Source organism: Oryzias melastigma, linkage group LG21 (genome assembly GCF_002922805.2).
Source record: "Oryzias melastigma strain HK-1 linkage group LG21, ASM292280v2, whole genome shotgun sequence".
Classification (NCBI taxonomy): domain Eukaryota; kingdom Metazoa; phylum Chordata; class Actinopteri; order Beloniformes; family Adrianichthyidae; genus Oryzias; species Oryzias melastigma.
The window spans coordinates 9,714,748-9,733,561 of record NC_050532.1 but is presented as its reverse complement, the minus strand read 5'-3'; the positions used below and the strand labels follow the sequence as shown (position 1 = coordinate 9,733,561).

Genomic DNA, 18,814 nt, shown 5'->3' with positions numbered 1-18,814 from the left:
AACTGAAATGTTTTCAAGGACATAGTTTCTGCAGAGCGGCAGGAGTTAAATAAAAATATGCCTCAGAGTTGTGTTCATTTCCCATCATCCTCTTGTTTTCTCTTTACTAGCTTACAGCCCCTCACAACCTCAATCAAGCATTAACGGTGCAGCAAAAACGGCAACCAATGCTGGGGCTTTCCAGTTGTACAGTTTCGAGTCAGATGGCAGCTCAGGTGAGGGAAACAAAGACATACATGGGTCTGCAAGTGGATGCATCGGCATGAAGCGGAGCAGGGAACTTGTGGCACACCAACTGTCATTTGTATATAACAACAATCTTTTTTTTAAATGACTTTCTTAGTCCGCTCCAGTTTTACCATGATTTCAATAAAGAATACTCAGAAACGCAGTTTTAATCTCAATTTTCTTTATGTCCTCCATCATGAGGAAAATGCTACGTATTAAAAACACCAAAAACACAATCTTCTTTGGAGTGGGTTTTTTAGTGGTCTCTGAAAGTGTTCTCAAAATGTCTGAAACGGATTATTGAATGCGCATTTGGCCCATACTGTTCACACTAGACAAGAAGGGAGGGGCTTCTTGTTCTTTTTTTACTTTCTACAGTTGGACGAGGCTTGGTGCGAAATGTTTACGCAGTGCAAATCTCAAGAATCTTGCTCCACAATGTTTCTTTCACACCTCCATTCTGGTGTCCGTGCACAAACCGCAATTATTAATTTCTCCTCCGTGATCAACTTTTAAATGGTTGGCACTTTCATGAATGAAAACGGACGCTATCCATTCTTCACTACCAAATCTAAGTCCCTGATTGGTCAAAGTTGAACATGCGTTCTATGGCCATGCGTTTTGGACACATAGAGCCCATAAAGTGTCATAGAAACTTTTGTCACTGCGAGTGAATGCAGGAGTTTTGAACACGGAAGCCCAAAACGTGCATCAAAATAGACTTTTTATTGGAAGTGGTCACTTGAATCCGCGTTACCAGGGGTGGTGTGAGCATAGCTTCATACTACTGAAACCCACACCACCATGCAGCCCCGTTTTACCTAAGTAATATTAAACACTATTCTAAAAATCCAATGATTACAATGTAAGGGCTTGACCATTTAGGGAAGGATATGGTGACTTAAAGGAGCCAATCAGGAAGCAGACTATTTCTGAGACTAACATCCACATAGGATTGTAATAAAACTAGTAAAAAAAACCTTACCTGGCATTGATAAGGTACTGTGCAAGGCTGATGTTGGCGGGGGTCCCGGTGATGGTGATTTGGCGTTCTGACGAGCCCTCCATTGCATTGGCGATTTTGATCTGCGCCCCGGACATCTGTCGAATTTCATTTATTTTGGTTCCTTGACGTCCAATAATGCAACCTATTAGCTAAATGAAGAAGCACAAGTTTAGGATTTGGAAAAATCGAAAATGATGGTTCTAAGAACTTAAATCTTGAAGGATACTGTTGTCAATATAAAAAACGTTTGCAAATATATCACAAAATGTCTTATTTTCAGGCTATTATTACTTGAACCCAATAAACTGAAATAAATCAATAAAAAGGTAGGCTGCTGATGGTCCTGGAAGTTGACTCACATCATTAGGAATGGTGAGTTCATGGGTGCTAGCGGGGGGAGCGGCATCCAAACCTGCATTGGGGAAAAACTTGTAAATACAGCTTCACATTTATTTAACTAAATATAATTCTGTCTTTGTTTAACTACTGTTGATAAATCTGCTAGTACTTTCACATAATTTTGAAGACAGGAAATTGTTTGATCTAGCCTCTTTAGAAATATTAGAAAATGTAAGTCTTATTTAAAAGGTTGTCATTTCCACAGTAAACTAAAAGTCCAGTTTAACCTTTACTTTCAATGGCAACGTGGAGCATCCATCCCTAAACAAGGAAGATCACTGATCTCTTAAAGTAGCTTTTCACTTTAAATACACTAATATGCTTAGATTTCTGTCCAGGCTCGTTGGTCTATTATTTCATAATCTATTATAAAATATTAGTTGTATATGGAGGTTTAACTGCAAACACCCTTTTATTGTCAAGCAGATAATATCTCATATTTACAAGGTTGTTGTGGATTTTTTGCACCAAAGCCATTTGAAATTGGAAATGTCAGCACAGCATGTTTTGAGTGTCAGTCACTTACAGTATTTCAATTTTCTATTTTCCATCAACAAGACTGAAATCATCACTGTCCATTAGGAAAGCCACACAGTGTCAAATCAGGAGTCATGCACACCCACATTCACAAGCAGTTATCAATGAACCATTGGGTATGTTTGTAATCTGTAGGAGAAACCTGGAAAACCTTCAAAAACCCTTCATGCAAGGAAAACATTTGCATTTCCTTGTTGTGAGACAGTGTGAACTTAAGGGCAGCGTAGTATAAAATAGTGCAAAGACAACATACAGGTAAATGTTCATCATTGAAAATCAAAAAGCTGATTTGTTTTGGCATTTCAGTTCAAAAAGTGAAACTAATACAATTTTAAGATAGATTATATTTTGGAAGTGTTTTTTTAGTTTAACTATATTTTAAAGTAGGGTGTCCAGACCTATTTACAAAGCTTTCCTGTGACTTTATGTTTATTATTTTGTACCATAGTGCCTTCTTGGAACTTAACCCCACAATCAATGTTTTTTTTGCTTTCACTTTGTAGATGACCTAAATCTTACACTAAACAATATTTCATGATTTATGATTAAATCTAACTTTTAGATGTATTCATATGTTAGCAACACAAAGTGGTTTATAGAATAAAAATATATTTAAACATAAAAAAACATTCATACACAACCCCCCAACCCTGTGAACCCAACAGATAAAATGACATAGAAAATAATCAACTACACTTATCTTACCGTTAACCTTCTATGGTTATAACATATATTCCAGCATTTCTTTCTGTCTCCTGACTTCAGCAGTGATAAAAGGAAAGACTGTTCAGAAATTTAGTTGAAAAAAAAACAAACTTAAAGGTTTGGGCGTGGTCGTCTCTTTGACCCCTCCCATCTTTCCTGACCAGCGACTGATTACCAGATCTGACTAATTTTCAAATGCAGCCATTGATTTTCTGGGAAAACAGCTAACAAGCTTAGTAAAACATTCAAAATGTATATTTTTAGTTAACATCAAGCTGCTTTTACAATTAAAAAAAAAAACTGGTTGAATTTATTGTGCTTTGGTAGGTTTGATCATTACAGTGAAACATCTATGAAATATGATGAAATATAACAGTCTGATAACAAATTATTTTAAAAATGACAAAGCTCACCTGGATATTTTTGTATTTTAATATTAAGGTAAAATAATAAGATTTACTTTACATGGTTTGTTTTGAAAAATTACTAGCAACACAAATAAGATTTGTTATATAATACTATAAATAAAGAGTTTTTTTTTTCTTTTTAGACAAGCATAGGACCAAAGCAAGCATAGTATTTCGTGCCAAATATCCCGCCCACAACTCAGAGGAGAATTTCTGATAAATTACTGCTGTTCTTCTGAAACTATGTCCTAGAAAATGATAGTTTTTTTTTTTATTATTTTGGCTAAAATCATAACTAAAAGTCGACTGGGAACTCTTTGAAAATAGATGATGGAGAATATGAATTTAAAAAACAAAAAATAAAACATGACTTGTGTTGCAACTAAAAAACAAATTATCACTAAAACTGACCAAATTCGTCCAATGCTTCTTGCATTGGCTTAAGAGAAACTGTATTTGAGGTCCATTCATTAAAGTTTTTCAGTTTTATGCAGCTACTCGTCTTGTTTTTTGTTTTTGTTTTTCCCTGTACAGAGTTGTAAGAAATGTTTGAGTCCTTCCTTACTACTTTAGGGCAAAGGCGGGGTTCTCCCTGGATAGTTGGCCAGTCCGTCACAGAGCTATACACAGACACACACTCACATTCGTTCCCAAGGGACAATTTAGAGTCGCCATTAACCTTACATGTTATTGCTGAGGCGCCTGGAGAAAACCCATACAAGCACAGGGAGAACATGCAAACTCCATAAAGAAAAGACTTCAAACCAGAGACTTCTCGCTGTGAAGTGACAGTTGTATTTACAACACATGTGCAGATCCCTTATGTCAATTACTGTATTTTCTGTAGTATAGGGCACAACATCAATGAATGAATGGTCTATTTTCAATCTTATGTTATATATTAGGGGTACCAAACTATAAGGCACATTAAGCGAGAAAAAATTATGTCTGTCAGTCAGACTTTATTAAGAGTAACTCAAAGTAACTCAACACATTAGCCACATTAGTGTTTTCATAACACCTTTAACTCCCAACTTTGTTTGCAACACGCGAAAAACAGACTGATACTGCTGAAATAAATATTACTGTGACTACACTTTCAAACTTGTTAGTTACATGTAAAAAAAACACAGTTTGACATCGCTACACATTAGCCACGTTAGCATAACTACAACACCAGTAACTCTCGACTTTTTTTGCAACATGTAAAAATAATCAGGTTGATCCTGCTAAAAAAACATTACTGTGACTACGTCATCTTCAAACCTTGTTAGTCACACCTAAGAGAAAAATAAAATACTTACGCTACATGTTACTCACATTAGCATAATCACAGTACCTGTAACAAATCAGACTGATACCACTAAAAAGAAACATTCCCATGACTGCGCCAACTCCAAACATTAATAGTAACATAAAAAAACACAGTTAGCCACATTAGCATAATTACGATACGTATAACTCTCTACCTTGATTGCAACACGTAAAAAAAAAAAAAAAAATCAGGCTGATTAAACAAACATTATTGTGACTACACCAACTTCAAACCTCGTTAGTCACCCCTTAAAAAAACCTTGTTTGACACCGCTACAAGTTAGCTGCTTTAGTGTAATCACAATACCTGTAACTCCCAACCTTGTTTGCAACACATAAAATAATCAGGTTGATCCTGATAAAACAAATGTTACTGTGACTACGTCAACTCCAAACATTGTTAGTAAAATATAAAAAAAAAACTGGTTAACACCGCTACACATCAGCTACGTTAGCATAATCTGATACCCATAAATCACAACCTTGTTTGCAAAACTTAAAATCAACGAAAAAAAATCAGGTTTATACCGTTAAAACAAATGTTACTGTGACTACACCAACTCCAAACATTGATATCAGTATGTAAAAAAACACAGTCTGACACTGCTACAGTAAGCCGTGTTAGCACATTTACAATACCCGTAACTCAGGCTGATATCGCTAAAACAATTGTCACTGTAACTAAGCCAACTCCAAACCTCAATAGTAACAAGTAAAAAAAAAACAGTCAGACATCACTACATGTTAGCCACGTGGGCATACTTAAAAAAAACACCCAACCTTGTTTGCAATTTGTCAAAAAAATAGACTGACATTTTGACAGAGTGCGTTGTACCTCTCAAATCAAAATCAGTAAGCACAAACAAAGCTAATGCATACAAGACACGCTTTTTTAGGTTCCTAAGTGTGCTACACAGTGTGGAAAATAGAGTACTTTTATTTCAAAATAAAAGTTTGTACATATCCGTCTGGTTTCAAATGTACCAATCACGGCAACACCTGGTCTATTTTTAGTGGTAATGTCAAAATGATCTGCAGTCTTAGAACTGCAGACCTGCTCTACTAAAGCAAGTTAATGACTTGTTACACTAAGTGTTATTTGGCTTTTGACTTTTGTTACCTTGGTACAAAAAGGAAAAAAATGTTTCATTATTATATGTTGTCTTTGTACTATTTTCAGATAAATAAGGAGCTTTCATTACTCGGTTATGTTTCCACTCATATCTACGACTTTGACCATGTGAATTTTCTTGAAAAAGGTGCACACTATTCCTAAAGTATCTACAGGAAATGAATCATTTAAAAAACAAACCTCAAAAACATTTCATTGCCAAGTTATCCAATCCTGAACTCATTTTCAAGTACAACACAGTATTTTTTCCCTTTAGTTATTTGTTTTATCCCAACAGAAACAAGAGAAATAAAAAGTATAAAAGTAAAAGAAAATGAGGGGAAGCAACCACAAGGGTCAAGGCATGCTGTGTCAAAAGAGATGAGGTGCCAGGTAGGGAAAGAGACTAAACATATGTTTACGGAGAAATCTATAGGGCCTTGTGGGTACGTACCAGGGAAAGCAGGGGTGGTCTGTCCAAGAGGGGTAAAAGGGGTTTGCTGCATAGCCAACTGGTGGAGCTTGGTCAACTGCTGAAGGGTTAGGAGGGAAAGTAAAACTAAAAAAAGTTACTGTTACACAGGTTACACTAAGAAATGAAGCCAACCAAAACTAGAGTGAAGAAACAGTGAGGAGAAGGAGGCCAATGACACAGGGAGGTGGAGGACAAAATGTAAGAGGAAAAAGAGATTCGGAGAAAAACAGATTTTCTTTCTTGGAGATTCAATTGCAAACTAATTTTACCATGTAAAGCCCACTACATCAAAGAACTGACAGAAAATTCAAATGTTTTAAACTAAAATCTTCTTTTAAACCCTTTGATAAAATCCAAGGAAAAAAAAAAATTTGGATTTCTTTTTTTTTTTTTTTTTTTTTGAAGACCTACAGATATTGTCAATAATACGTTGGGTAATTTGGTAAGTTTTTGCTCACAAAATCTTAGTTTATGATGCAAAAATATTTACATTAGTGTTCAGGAATGTTATTTACCCACTGTCTCAACTTTGATCCACACATTTTTAACATGGCGTAACTGTGTTATAAAGAATTCGTTATCCTCAAATTGTGGATTATTTCAATACATAAAGTAGGTATTTAAAAAATAAATTGTTAAAAGTCAAATTTTTCTCACCACAAAGTTCTGAAAATTAGCTAAAATTTTCCCACCAAAAGTGTTTTTGAGATTTCATGGAAGCAGCCATTTTGAAATGAGCAAGATAAGCTCTTCTACTGCCCCTAGTGGACTGATGATGAATGACAGCGCAGAAAAAAATGGGCCAAGTTATGTAAAAGATGTTCTAAAAGAAAGTTTTAATCGTACTAATGAGCTAGAGGTCTCAAAAATATATGTATTGAATATTGGTTAAATAAGGAAAACTTTTTTTTTTGTCTTTGCTTGAAGTTTTCTTGTTGCCTAATGTTTTAAATTTGCCTCAGTTTACGTTGGTACCTCAGAGTCACACACCCAACGAACCTGTTTTTAAATGCCTGTCAGCAGATGCCCTCCACAGAACACAGTCACATGATTCATCCCCTTCTGTGTACTTCCATCTGGAATTAGGCAATACAGATGCTTTAAAGGCATCGTCTCCCTTTAAGTAGAGCTTTAATGAGGGTGAAACTGGATGTAAATCATGTGCTTGAGTTATTGTACCGTCAGCGACCTCTCGCTTTGGCATCAATCATATACCAACTTTGAATTAGTGGTTCCGGCTACAAGTTAGCTCCTTAGATTTGCTAAGACAAGGACGGATGATGGCAGGTTATTAATGGACACTGTGGGATCCAGTGAAAATAAAAAAGGGGCTGTATACATCAAAAGTGCCCTCACTGCTTTGCCTTTATAATTAGCATCTGGGATTCATTGTTTTGCAAGTTCAACCTTCGACTTCAGTCAAAAACTAAAGCTGGGAGTGCTTTTGTATGAGTCCTGTATGCCTTGCTTTTAAAGGAGCGAATGTGTCCAAGCAAGGATCTTCCACTAAAAAAAGTCACAATTCAAAATAATAATATTAATAATAATAGAAACTTACATCTGGATGTGGGATGGCATACTGTCCCTGAATCGTGTAGGCCTGGGACAAACAGAAAGGACAAAACATTGGAGAAAAATTAGTGCCACAAAAAAAGCATAAAATATAAAACGCATATTTCTAATGTTTATGGCGCTCTGGTGTTAATCCTCTATAGCTCCAGTGTTTACATTATTTCGACTACCAATGACTTTTCAATTGTTTACACAATTTATGTAATACTAGCTGATTCTGAATTGGAGAAAAAGCAGTGAAATGATCTTGCAATCAACATAAATCAGCTGATTTTTACATAAAGTGTTGAATAACTTTATCTGGTGTTAAAGAGTTAATCTTCTTTATATTCCCAATATTTAAATGAGAACATCACAGTATATTAACATGAAGCAACTATGAGTCTATTATGTTTATCCTAAAAAAACAAAAACTGCATTTATGTGCATAAATTGACACTGAGTCAAAGTAAATCCAAAAGAAAATATTTTTTATTTTTACTTTTTAACAAAGCATGTTAAAAATCTTTCAGACCAAAGAGTTATAAGCTCTAATATTTAGCATATTTTGTTGAATGTCAAGATTAGGCTAATAGTGTCCAAGTGGAAAATATCCAAGGATTCATGACGATTATTGTGCCTGCCTTTTCAAAACTATGAAGGCTAATTTAATCAAAAATTAGATTCATTCCAAGTACTTTTTTCAGTTTGTCACAAATATCTTCTCGGTGTTCAACTATTCCTATTCAACAGCTCTACAAATTAGATCTTCAACAGAATAATCTGAAATGATTACCTTTGCCTATTCCCTGACCACAGCACTTTACTCCTTTGTCTTATTGTAAGCAGTATTACTGAAGAATATTAACCAATAATTTGGTTTTGGTTTGCAGGATTTTTGAGTTGTTTAAAAAAGACATGGCATTAAGGGGCTTCTTTACTTTATAAGGTGGTTGTCAGTGGTAGCAATATAACAAAGGATTTTTCAAAGTTAGACACTTTGAGATATCTTATACATATTGTCAGAAAAATTCAAAATAAAATTCCTTTTTGAAGACCCACTCAGATGAAAACTGGATTCTTGGTGTTTTATAAATAAAGAAAAAAGCTTCATTTTGATGTTCTTGGAGCATTTTTCTCGTGATGGTTGGAGGACATAAAGACAATTAAGCTTCAAATTAGTAGTATTTCTTTATTTAATTTGTTGTAAATTAGGAGCAGTCACTACAATGCTGTTTGAAATAGCTTGTTGTTGTTAAGTATAAACTACAATGGATAGGCCGCAAGCTCCCTGCTCCACTCCATTCTGATGCATCCAGCTGCAAAAAATAAAAAATAAATAAATAAATAAATTGATTGCCATCTTTATTCTCCTCATCTGAGCTGCGACTGCTGTACAACTGGATAACTTGTCACCATTTTTGTTGAATTTCTAATGAACTCCCGCTGCTCTGCAGAAATTATGTCCTTGAAACTGACACAGGTTTTTGGATTTTGGCTAAAACAGCAAAATCCTAATTAAAGGAACTCTGGGAATGCTTTTATAATAGATCAAAGGTTATCGAGGTAGGGCTTTAAGGGAATTCATTTGTCACTTCTATCTTATACATAGTAAATGTACTTATACTGTGTGTTAAAATCAGTTTCTGTATATGTGCACACACCTTTGAAAAGTGGTTAGTTTTTTACTTTTTTTTTGTGGATACAAAATTAATTTACAAAAGTAGCAAAAAAAAAGTTTTAAGATAACACATTTAAAACAAAACCTCAATAATACAAGTTTTCCATTTACAAAAAAAAAATAAAAAAAAATAAAAAAAAAAGAAATCTGATCAGGTCAACATTATTTACTCATAGGTTAGAATATAGGTTTCATGTCTTTATGTTTGTGTGTGTTTGTGTGTGCAAATGCCTCTTGTTTTTCTGAAAAAAAAGATTTTATCTCAATGGATTTCCTGGTAAAATAAAGAAAAATAAATACATTTTTCAAGCCTAATAAAAAACGAGGTTTTGAACCTTGAAAAAAGCATTCATTTTTTTTCATATTTTGCCTTTGAGAATTTCTCTTTGACTGAACAATGAAGGCTTTGAACATAAACAGATGTGACAATCTGGCAAAGCCCAATATAAATTATAAATATTTAATCATCTCTCTAAATCTTATGATTTTTTTGCCTTTCCTGTGCTCCAGGAAAAAGTGTTCTAATAAAAACCCCGGTCATTACAATAAAATATTGGGGTTTCTCCACCAGTAAAAGAGCAACCCCTCACCTCCACACATATTTGAACATCATCCGGCAGATAATAGTAATAGAACCAAAATAGAAATAAATAAGTTGCAGGCAGAGGTTGATGCAGCAGTAAATGTCTCAATTTAGCTAAAGGGGATTAACTTATTAGCCAACGCAAGCTCAGAGCTTACCTGACCACCAGAAAAAATGACGGGGTTGGATGCAGGCTTTGGCCGATAAGGAATAGTGGCACCTTTTGGTGGGGACTGCAAAATAAGAGAGAAAAAAAAGACGGAGTCAGGCAGAGGCAGGCGGCTTTTGTCAGCAAAACGTTGCTGGAGATTCTCATTCATCTGTGTCAGTGTAAAGAGCTTAAATGGAAGGCGAGCTGACTTCTGTTCTTGGCGTCCTGAAGAACTTTCATGCGTCACACACCCTGAATCTCAGTCAGATGTGCAAAAACCTTTCAAATAGGGGAAGTGCCAAACCTCAAAAACTGAGGAAAGAAATCCAGTGGGGGTAAACTGTTTTTTACAGCAACGCTTTCTACACAACATTCTGTATATTTCACAACAAATAAGGAAACCATGAAATTTATGGGGCTGAATCAGGATCATTTTAACGTGAGTGAAAAAAAAAAGATTTTACTTTGAAAATTACAAACACTCTATCTTCTTCCCCTCATCCGGAACCGGGTCACAGGGCAGCAGTCTAGGCAAAGATGACTTCCCTCTCCTTGGTCACTTCCACCATCTCCTCTGTGGGGACCCTGAGGTGCTTCCAGGCCAGATGTGAAATGCACTCTCTCTCTCCAGTGTGTCCTGGGTCATCTGTGGGGCCTCCACTCAATGGAGGCATCTCCAATTCAGAATCTGGACCAGAAGCCTGAACCACCCTCTGGGTGGCTCTGATCCGAGCTCTCAGCGGGTAAACAAGCTCACTCTATCTCTAAGGAAGCGTCCAGCTCCCCCACAGAGGAGGCTCATTTGGACCCTTTGTATTCGGGACCTCATTTTTTCAGTCACGATCCAGAGCTCCTGACCATAGGTAAGTATTGGGACAAAAATCAACCAGTAAATTGAGAGCTTTGTTTTCTTGCTCTTCACCAAAATGGACTGGCCCAGGTACCACATAACAGTGGATGCCACACCAATCTGCCAGTCAATCAAACACTACAATCTTCCCTCACTCGTGAACAAGACCCCAAGAAACTTAAACTCCTCCCCCTGGGGCAGGAGGACTATACCCACCGAGAGAGTGGAAACTACTTTTATCTGGTCAAGAACCATGACCTCAGACTCAGCGGTACTAACCCTCATCCCAGCCGCGTCACACTCAGCCGCAAACATCCCCAAAACATACTGGCTTCCCTTTCACCGCCGCAAGGCAGCAGTGAAGGGGGTTAAAGATTGGCAGAGGGGTGAAAGATTGACCAATTTATGTACCTGTCACACAATATGCGTGTCGTGCGTTAACCTTGTTTGATTATTGGGCTGTTTAGATACAATTCATTAGTGATTCATGGGTCCATTACTTAATTTTAAGGTGATATGTGTGCTCTATACGCAATATAAAAGTTATATATCAGGGGTACATACGTGAAAAGTCCATTAGACATACGTGTACTGTCAATTTCTAGACCTTGGATTTTAAAATTGTAGATTCAGACAATGAATGAATGAAAATTCAGACAGCTCAACAAAACGGTGAATGCACTACATCCATCCATCCATCCATCTTCTTAACCGCTTCTTCCCTTCCGGGGTCGCGGGGCACCGGAGCCTATCCCGGCTACTGATGGGCGAAGGCGGGGTACACCCTGGACAGGTCGCCAGTCTGTCGCAGGGCCAATGCACTACATAGTGTGTTAAAACTGACAAAGAAAAAGAAAGAAAACGTGTTTGACAGTCAACACCTAAAGATGACACGTTGCTTTGGAAATGTTCAAAAGAATGAGGCTGGACAAAAATGATGACACATTGTCCAACAATCATCCATTCTCTATTCTTATTTTTGAGTCCTAAAACTCGTAACTCTATAAAAATAAAAATATCCTCAAATTTCCGGAGCAATTTATTTTCCAACACCTTCTAACAGAGATGCCATATTTGTTGTTTTTCCACAAGAAGATCAAATATGAAATCTTACTGGGTCAATTCAGTTCAGAACCCAACACGGCACTGAAGCTTGAAATTAATAGCAATCTCTATTCAAGGAGAGGGGAATAAAAGAAAACAACTCCACATAGGTTCTCTCACTGCATGCATTATCCATGTTTATATTTGTTTTCCTTCTTTTATTCATTTTTGAGAATAAAACAAAGTTGCTTCAATGAAAAGACATGCAGTTCCAGTTTATAAAATGACTAGAGTCACCAACAGAATAACTGAGTCACCGTGTGCTGCTTCAAAAGATTGGAAAGCACTTAATCGTGTTTCATATTTACTGTCCACTTCAATGTAAAACTCCGTAAATGAGATACAAAGACATATTACTCTGATAGAAATATACCTAAAACATTGACCATTTCCTGACACCAGGAAGCTATACACCAGGAACTAAGTATTTGTGCTTTTTATCCAGTTTTTTCAGATGTAAAAGTGATAATTTTTTATCACTTTCAATCTTTCCTTAAAGTTGAAGTCAGGGATTGTGTTGAATAAAAAAGCATAGGAAAAATGGAAAATTAGATGCTGTGGCTTTTTAACATCAGATGTTTTCATCATTCTCACAGAGCGTCCTTGGACACATTACTGAGCTGTTGTAATGAACAACAAACTATTTAAAAAGATCTATTGAAAATTAAACTGTAAACATGCACTTTTTGAGTGGGAACTCCAAATTTCATTGAATGGAAGGTGTCATCAGAGCAGCAGAAAGGAGAAAGAAGACAGGAAATTGGATAAAGTAAAGGAGGTGAAAAAAGGATGATTTGACACAACGGTACTAAATGCTGTTATTCTGTCCTCACCTTTTTTTACAATGATATATTTTGATTATGCATTTCTTGCTGAAATCAGAGTATTTGTCCTCAAAGTGCCTACTTCTTCTTTGCCTTTCAACTGCCTTCTTAAGCTGTGTTCAAAACTCCTTTGGTAATATTTGCTCAAGCTACCACGTCCAATGAAAAGTCTATGTAAACTCTTGTAGATGCACGTTTTTCTTCTTATTTCAAAACTATCACGTTCACGCATTGGTACACAAGTTCACATTACTTTATTCGGGCTCTAGGTATAAAACTCACGTCGAAAGTTAAACCAGGTTGAATTTCGACCAATTAGGGTCTCAGACATATAGATGGCGTTTCCTTTAATTCAACCGTTTGAAAACTGATCATGGAGGAGAAACTAACAATTGCTGGCTGGAATTCTATGACTCAACGTCTTTCTTATATTGGAGTAGAGTTGAGAAAGAAAAAGCTAGGAGTAAGATTCACGAGATTTTCGCTGAATCGACATTTCGCACTGAGCCTGTTGTGCTAAACTGACAAGATATGCTCTGAGTGAACACAGCATTAAAACTACCGTATTTTCACGACCAAAGGGCGCATACAAACGTCTTAGATTTTTTTCAAAATGTGCGGTGCGCCCTCTTTTCCAGTGCGCCCTTTGTGTATGTTGTAAGGCGAACGTTCTCTACCACATCCTCCTCAATGAGGACGTGGTAGAGAACATGAGAACGTTAAAGGGGGATGTGTGGGCGTGGATTGTGTATCAAACAACAGGTATGTGTGTGGGCGTGGATTGTGTATAAAACAACAGGTATGTGCTTTATCCAGAACATTGCTGTTTAAACAACTCTTAAAATGGCAAAGAGACACGCTTATGAAGCTCAGTTTAAACTGAAGGCTATCAGCTACGCAGAGGAAAATGGGAATCGAGCCGCCGCGAGAGAATATAAAATCAATGAGTCGATGGTTCGCAAGTAAAGGAAGCTGGAGAACGAGCTCCGACAGGCGAAGAAGACTAGGCTGAGTTTCCGCGGACACAAAGCAAAGTGGCCGGAGTTGGAGGAAAGACTCGAGCGATGGATCATCGAGCAAAGAGCGAGCGGGAGGAGCGTTTCGACTGTCACCATCCGACTCAGAGCAGTAACGCTAGCGGAGGAAATGAAAATTGAACATTTCAAAGGAGGTCCGTCTTGGTGTTGGCGTTTTATGAAACGGTGCAATTTTTCCATCCGCACCAGGACTACAGTAGCGCAGCAACGTCCGGCGGATTATATTGAAAAGCTGGCAAACTTTCGATCCTTCTGCGAGTAGCACATCGCCGACAAGCGCCTCCAGCCGAGCCACATCACCAACATGGACGAGGTACCGCTGACTTTCGACATCCCGGTGAGTCACACGGTGGAGAAGAAAGGAACCAGCACGGTAGCGATACGCACAACGGGATACGAAAAGGCTTCGTTTACTGTTGTGCTTGGCTGCCACGCAAACGGACAGAAACTGCCGCCGATGGTGATTTTTAAAAGAAAGACTTTGCCTAAAGAGACATTTCCAGCAGGCGTCATTATTAAGGCAAACGAAAAGGGCTGGATGGACGAGGACATGATGAAGGAGTAGCTGAAGCAGGTGTATGTAAGGAGACCGGGAGGTTTTTTCCACACATCGCCATCGCTTCTGATTTGTGACTCTATGCGAGCGCATCTCACAGCCGATGTGAAACAGACAGTGAAGCAGATGAACGCTACGCTTGCTGTTATTCCGGGAGGTTTGACCAAGGAACTCCAACCGCTGGACGTCGGTGTGAACCAGCCGTTCAAAGTGAGGCTGCGAGCGGCGTGGGAGCGATGGATGACGGAAGGAGACCACAGCTTCACGAAGAGTGGTCGGCAGCGCCGGGCGAGTTACGCCACAGTTTGCCAATGGATTGTGGATGCTTGGGCTAACGTGTCTGCTGGCACGGTGGTTCGAGCTTTCGGAAAAGCCGGCATCATTTCCGAGGAGCCGCACAGCACAGAAAGTGACTCTGACATTGACAGAAGCGAACCTGCCATGTTGGATTTAGCGCAGCTGTTCGATTCTGAGACAGAGGATGAGGACTTCGATGGATTTGATTAATGACAGTTACCGGTAATGTGCTTATTACTTTGTAATTAATACTTAAATAAAGCACAACCAAACTCAGTTTTGCTCCCGATCTATTTTTTTAAATACGCACACGTGTATGCGTGTGTGTTGTTGTAAGGCGGGCGTACCGGTACGTATGGTAGTAGAGGATTTGTATATAAAACTTGCGCCCTATCACAAGGTGCGCCCTTTGTGTCTGTTAAATGCTGAAATGGCACACATAAATGAGACTGCACCTTTTCCCACAGTGCGCCCTTTGGTCGTGAAAATACGGTACCCTCATATCTTCTATTGCTCCTGAATCTCCTCCTTGGTCTTCCTTAAAGATAGCATCCCTTTACTAAGGCCCAATTTAGATTTAGCCGTACAAACGTAGAGTTATGGAAAAATAGTGTCTTTCAGACAACCCTAGCACTACAAATTGCCCCCACAAATGGAGGGTTAGGGAGAAGGGAAGAGATTGGGCCAGCATCCTTTTCCTAAGAGGATTACTGTTCTGGATGTGTCCAAACCATATCAACCAGCTTCCCTAAATTTATCTCCAAGACATCTAACATGAGCCGTTCCTCCAATTTATTTATTCTACATCTTCAATGGACTTCTCTGCCACTCCAGACGCCCTTATACAAACAGGTTTTATTTCTTCATACAACTTTTTGGAAAGACCAATCTGTCTATAGACCCTTCTAGACCTACAACTTTAGACCAAACTTTTCATTTAGAGATGGTGTTGCCACAAACAAGCACTGGCCTGTTTATATTTACACTGCAGATAAACTGTGGTAAGATCCACACTTTTCTAGCGGTCAGAGTTCTTTTGTTAATATGCCCTCAAACATCTATAAAGCATAAGATAAAGTGCAAGCTCAATAGTACTGGCAGAAAAATTATAAAGTATAATACAAAAATAGTTTTAACCTCCTGAGAGCCTGTGTGTGCACAAACGTGGACAAATGGCTCAGAGAAATAAAAACTGCACTCCAAACAAAAGCTCGGATCTCAGGAGGATAATATATATTATTTGCCATAGACGGGTTCAGTCGGCTAAGGACTTTTCTTAAAAAGGACAATAATTTTTGCTTTCTACATACCTCCAGCATGACCACACAAATTTGTTTGACACACTGGATGATGGCTTCTGGGGTGCCAGAGATTGTCACTGCGCGCTCTGTGGAGTTGGGAAGCATGTCGCCCGCCACCTGAACCTGGGCCCCTGTTGACTAGAGAAGAATAAGTAACTGTGAGGGACAAGACCTTGTTAACAATGAAAATCTACAGCACATATAAGCATTGATTGTAAATAGGAACTGGACTGAGTGACCCCCCCTCTCGCGTTCCTAACAGGAAGTACCCACTGGATCGTTCTGTTTGTCAGAAGAAACATTCTTGTTTTGATACATTTTTTCATAAAATCTACTTTCCAATTCAATTTTTTTTATGTGATTTCTTTTTCCTTTATCACAAGTTATTCAAGTTATAAACTGACCAATCAGATGGCTTTGTAAAAGCATTCAAATGTTTGGCAGATTCTCCTGTGAAAGGGAGAACTTCAAGCAAACTTGCTCATGATTGCCGACTGTAGTTGCCTTAGAAATGTTGACTCAGCCCGACTCGGACCAATCACTGTGGACTGCCTCCAAATTGCTGCATCCATATTGCGGAGAAATGGCGACTGAATTGACTTCAAGGCATTTTCTGTGGGTGATGTCACGCCCGGCTCTGTCCATCTCTATATACAGTCAATGCATATGAGACAGCAGAGCTATTAACAGTATACTGGTCCACAATATCTACTCCTCTGCTATTTTTATTTATTTATTATTTTATTTTTTTTTTTATTTTACCTCTCTGTTGCTCACTTCAATCTGTAGACTCTGGATGACTGACTTCTAAATCAGCAGAAAGTATAGCGCATGTACAGCTGGCCATAAACAACATGCACATTTGTTGGTCAACGCTCACACTGGGCTTGGAAACGTATGTTCAATAAGACGCTAAATGTACATTCTTGAATGTACGTTTAGCCTATGGTGTTCATACTGAACGTTTGTCATACTAGCGCATATACCTACAGATGGAAGAGGCTTGCTGCGAAATGTCAAAGCGGCAAAAATGTTGTGAATCTTGTTCCAGGCTGCTTCTTTACAGCTAACTGTATGCTAACTCGGAATGCTTTAGTTAATGCATAAAAAACTGTCCAACACCGCAACATGTCAGCTGCGTTAGCATAGTTACAATACCACCCAACCTTGTTTGCAATTCCTATAAAAAAACGGATACTGCTAAAACAGATGTTATTGTGGCTATCCTAACCCCTAACTTTGTTAGTAACACTTAAAAAAAAGTTTGACACACTACATACACTCTTTGTTATCAGTAAGTACTACCAGAAGTAATCCATCTATAAGGTGCTTTAAGGAAGCGAAGGCCTTTAAGTGCACCTCATGGTGTGGGAAATATGGTAACTAGAACTGCACATTTACGCATTTCTGGTTCACATTTAACATTGTAGCTCTAAATTGAAAGGAGAAATAAACATATAAACAACATCAAATGTACATTTTCCATAACATGCTGGATATACTTCTCTCATCTCTTTGATTTTGGAGCCTCCCTTCCCGATAAGGGAGCCGCACTGGCTGGCTGGCACAACAAGCCTTAAGGTGACAGGAGGCTTGCTGGTTGCTGGGCTGTTACTCATGGAATTGATTATGTCCTAAAACACAACAACACACATCGTTTTGCTTGAGTGATGAGACTCTAAACTTTAATGAAATTCCATTAGATTTAGAAAAAGCATCAGTATGAATAATTTCTTTTTGCCAACGAAACACTTTGGAAATGAACTGAAAACTACTTTTAGACACGTGGAAGGAACAAGTTTAAACAAGTTGTTCCTTCCACATATACCTTCAAGGGAGACAATCATACCTCTTCAAATTTGTAGGCAATCATAGCAAAAGCCTTGAAGATTGTGTCTGTTGGTCCAGTGATGGTAACAATCCTCTCTGGACAGTTGCCTTCTGAAATATTGATCCGCGCTCCACTCTGGGGAGGAAAGCAAACGTCTTCTTACATGATCAACGGAAGACAAATGAATGTCATATCTATGCTTTCCTTTTTTCATCAAAACTTGAGATTGGAAAAGGCTGAACTTAAAATAAGAAGGGTAACTGAAACTGGAGAGATAGTTTTGACAACTTTGCTACATAAATTAGCAACTCAAGCTGTTTTCCTACAAACACAACTAACAGTCCTGCATGGTCTTCTTTTATGATGATGTATGGTACTTGTTTTGGGGTTATTACGTGCTGTGTAGTACTTTCATAGCTGTGCTACCAAACTTCATGCCACTAAAAGCCCAAAGAGAACGTCAGTATCTTCATCTCTGCTATCTCCAGCTCTGCTTCCTATCTTTTCCTCAGCGCCACTGTCTTCAGACCGACCAACATGGCTGGTCTCACCACAGTTTTGTACACTTTCCTTTCATTTGAGCTGAAACTCTTCTATCACAACTGACACTTTTCTCCACCCATTCCAACCTGTCTGCACTCCCTTTTTAACTTCTTTTCCACACTCTACATGACTCTGGAACAGGGAAAGGCAACTCCAGGCCTCGAGGGCCACATTCTTGGATGTTTTCCAATATACCCTTCACTGACATGTTCTAAATGGCTGGACATACCTGAATCAGATAATCAGTCATGAGTAAGGCTTGGAAATCAAGAAAGATGAAGATGCCTATAGTTTGTATGGACTGTTGACCCTAGATACTTAAA

General features: G+C 38.1%; 1 protein-coding gene across 3 annotated transcripts in view; it reads right to left on the bottom strand.

The window, feature by feature from the left end:
• pcbp3 (poly(rC) binding protein 3) overlaps nucleotides 1–18,814 on the bottom strand; it is a 67,392-nt gene that overhangs the window by 2,701 nt on the left and 45,877 nt on the right. For 2 of the 3 annotated variants that reach the window (XM_024286657.2, XM_024286660.2), the window contains exons 7-14: nucleotides 17,967–18,083; nucleotides 17,620–17,751; nucleotides 16,127–16,255; nucleotides 10,156–10,230; nucleotides 7,741–7,782; nucleotides 6,162–6,240; nucleotides 1,594–1,646; nucleotides 1,214–1,383 (exon numbers count right to left, since the gene is read on the bottom strand). In XM_024286657.2, the coding sequence (XP_024142425.1) occupies nucleotides 1,214–1,383; nucleotides 1,594–1,646; nucleotides 6,162–6,240; nucleotides 7,741–7,782; nucleotides 10,156–10,230; nucleotides 16,127–16,255; nucleotides 17,620–17,751; nucleotides 17,967–18,083 (797 nt within the window). The remainder of the gene's footprint in view (nucleotides 1–1,213; nucleotides 1,384–1,593; nucleotides 1,647–6,161; nucleotides 6,241–7,740; nucleotides 7,783–10,155; nucleotides 10,231–16,126; nucleotides 16,256–17,619; nucleotides 17,752–17,966; nucleotides 18,084–18,814) is intronic. The other variant, XM_024286659.2, reaches the window with a different exon arrangement.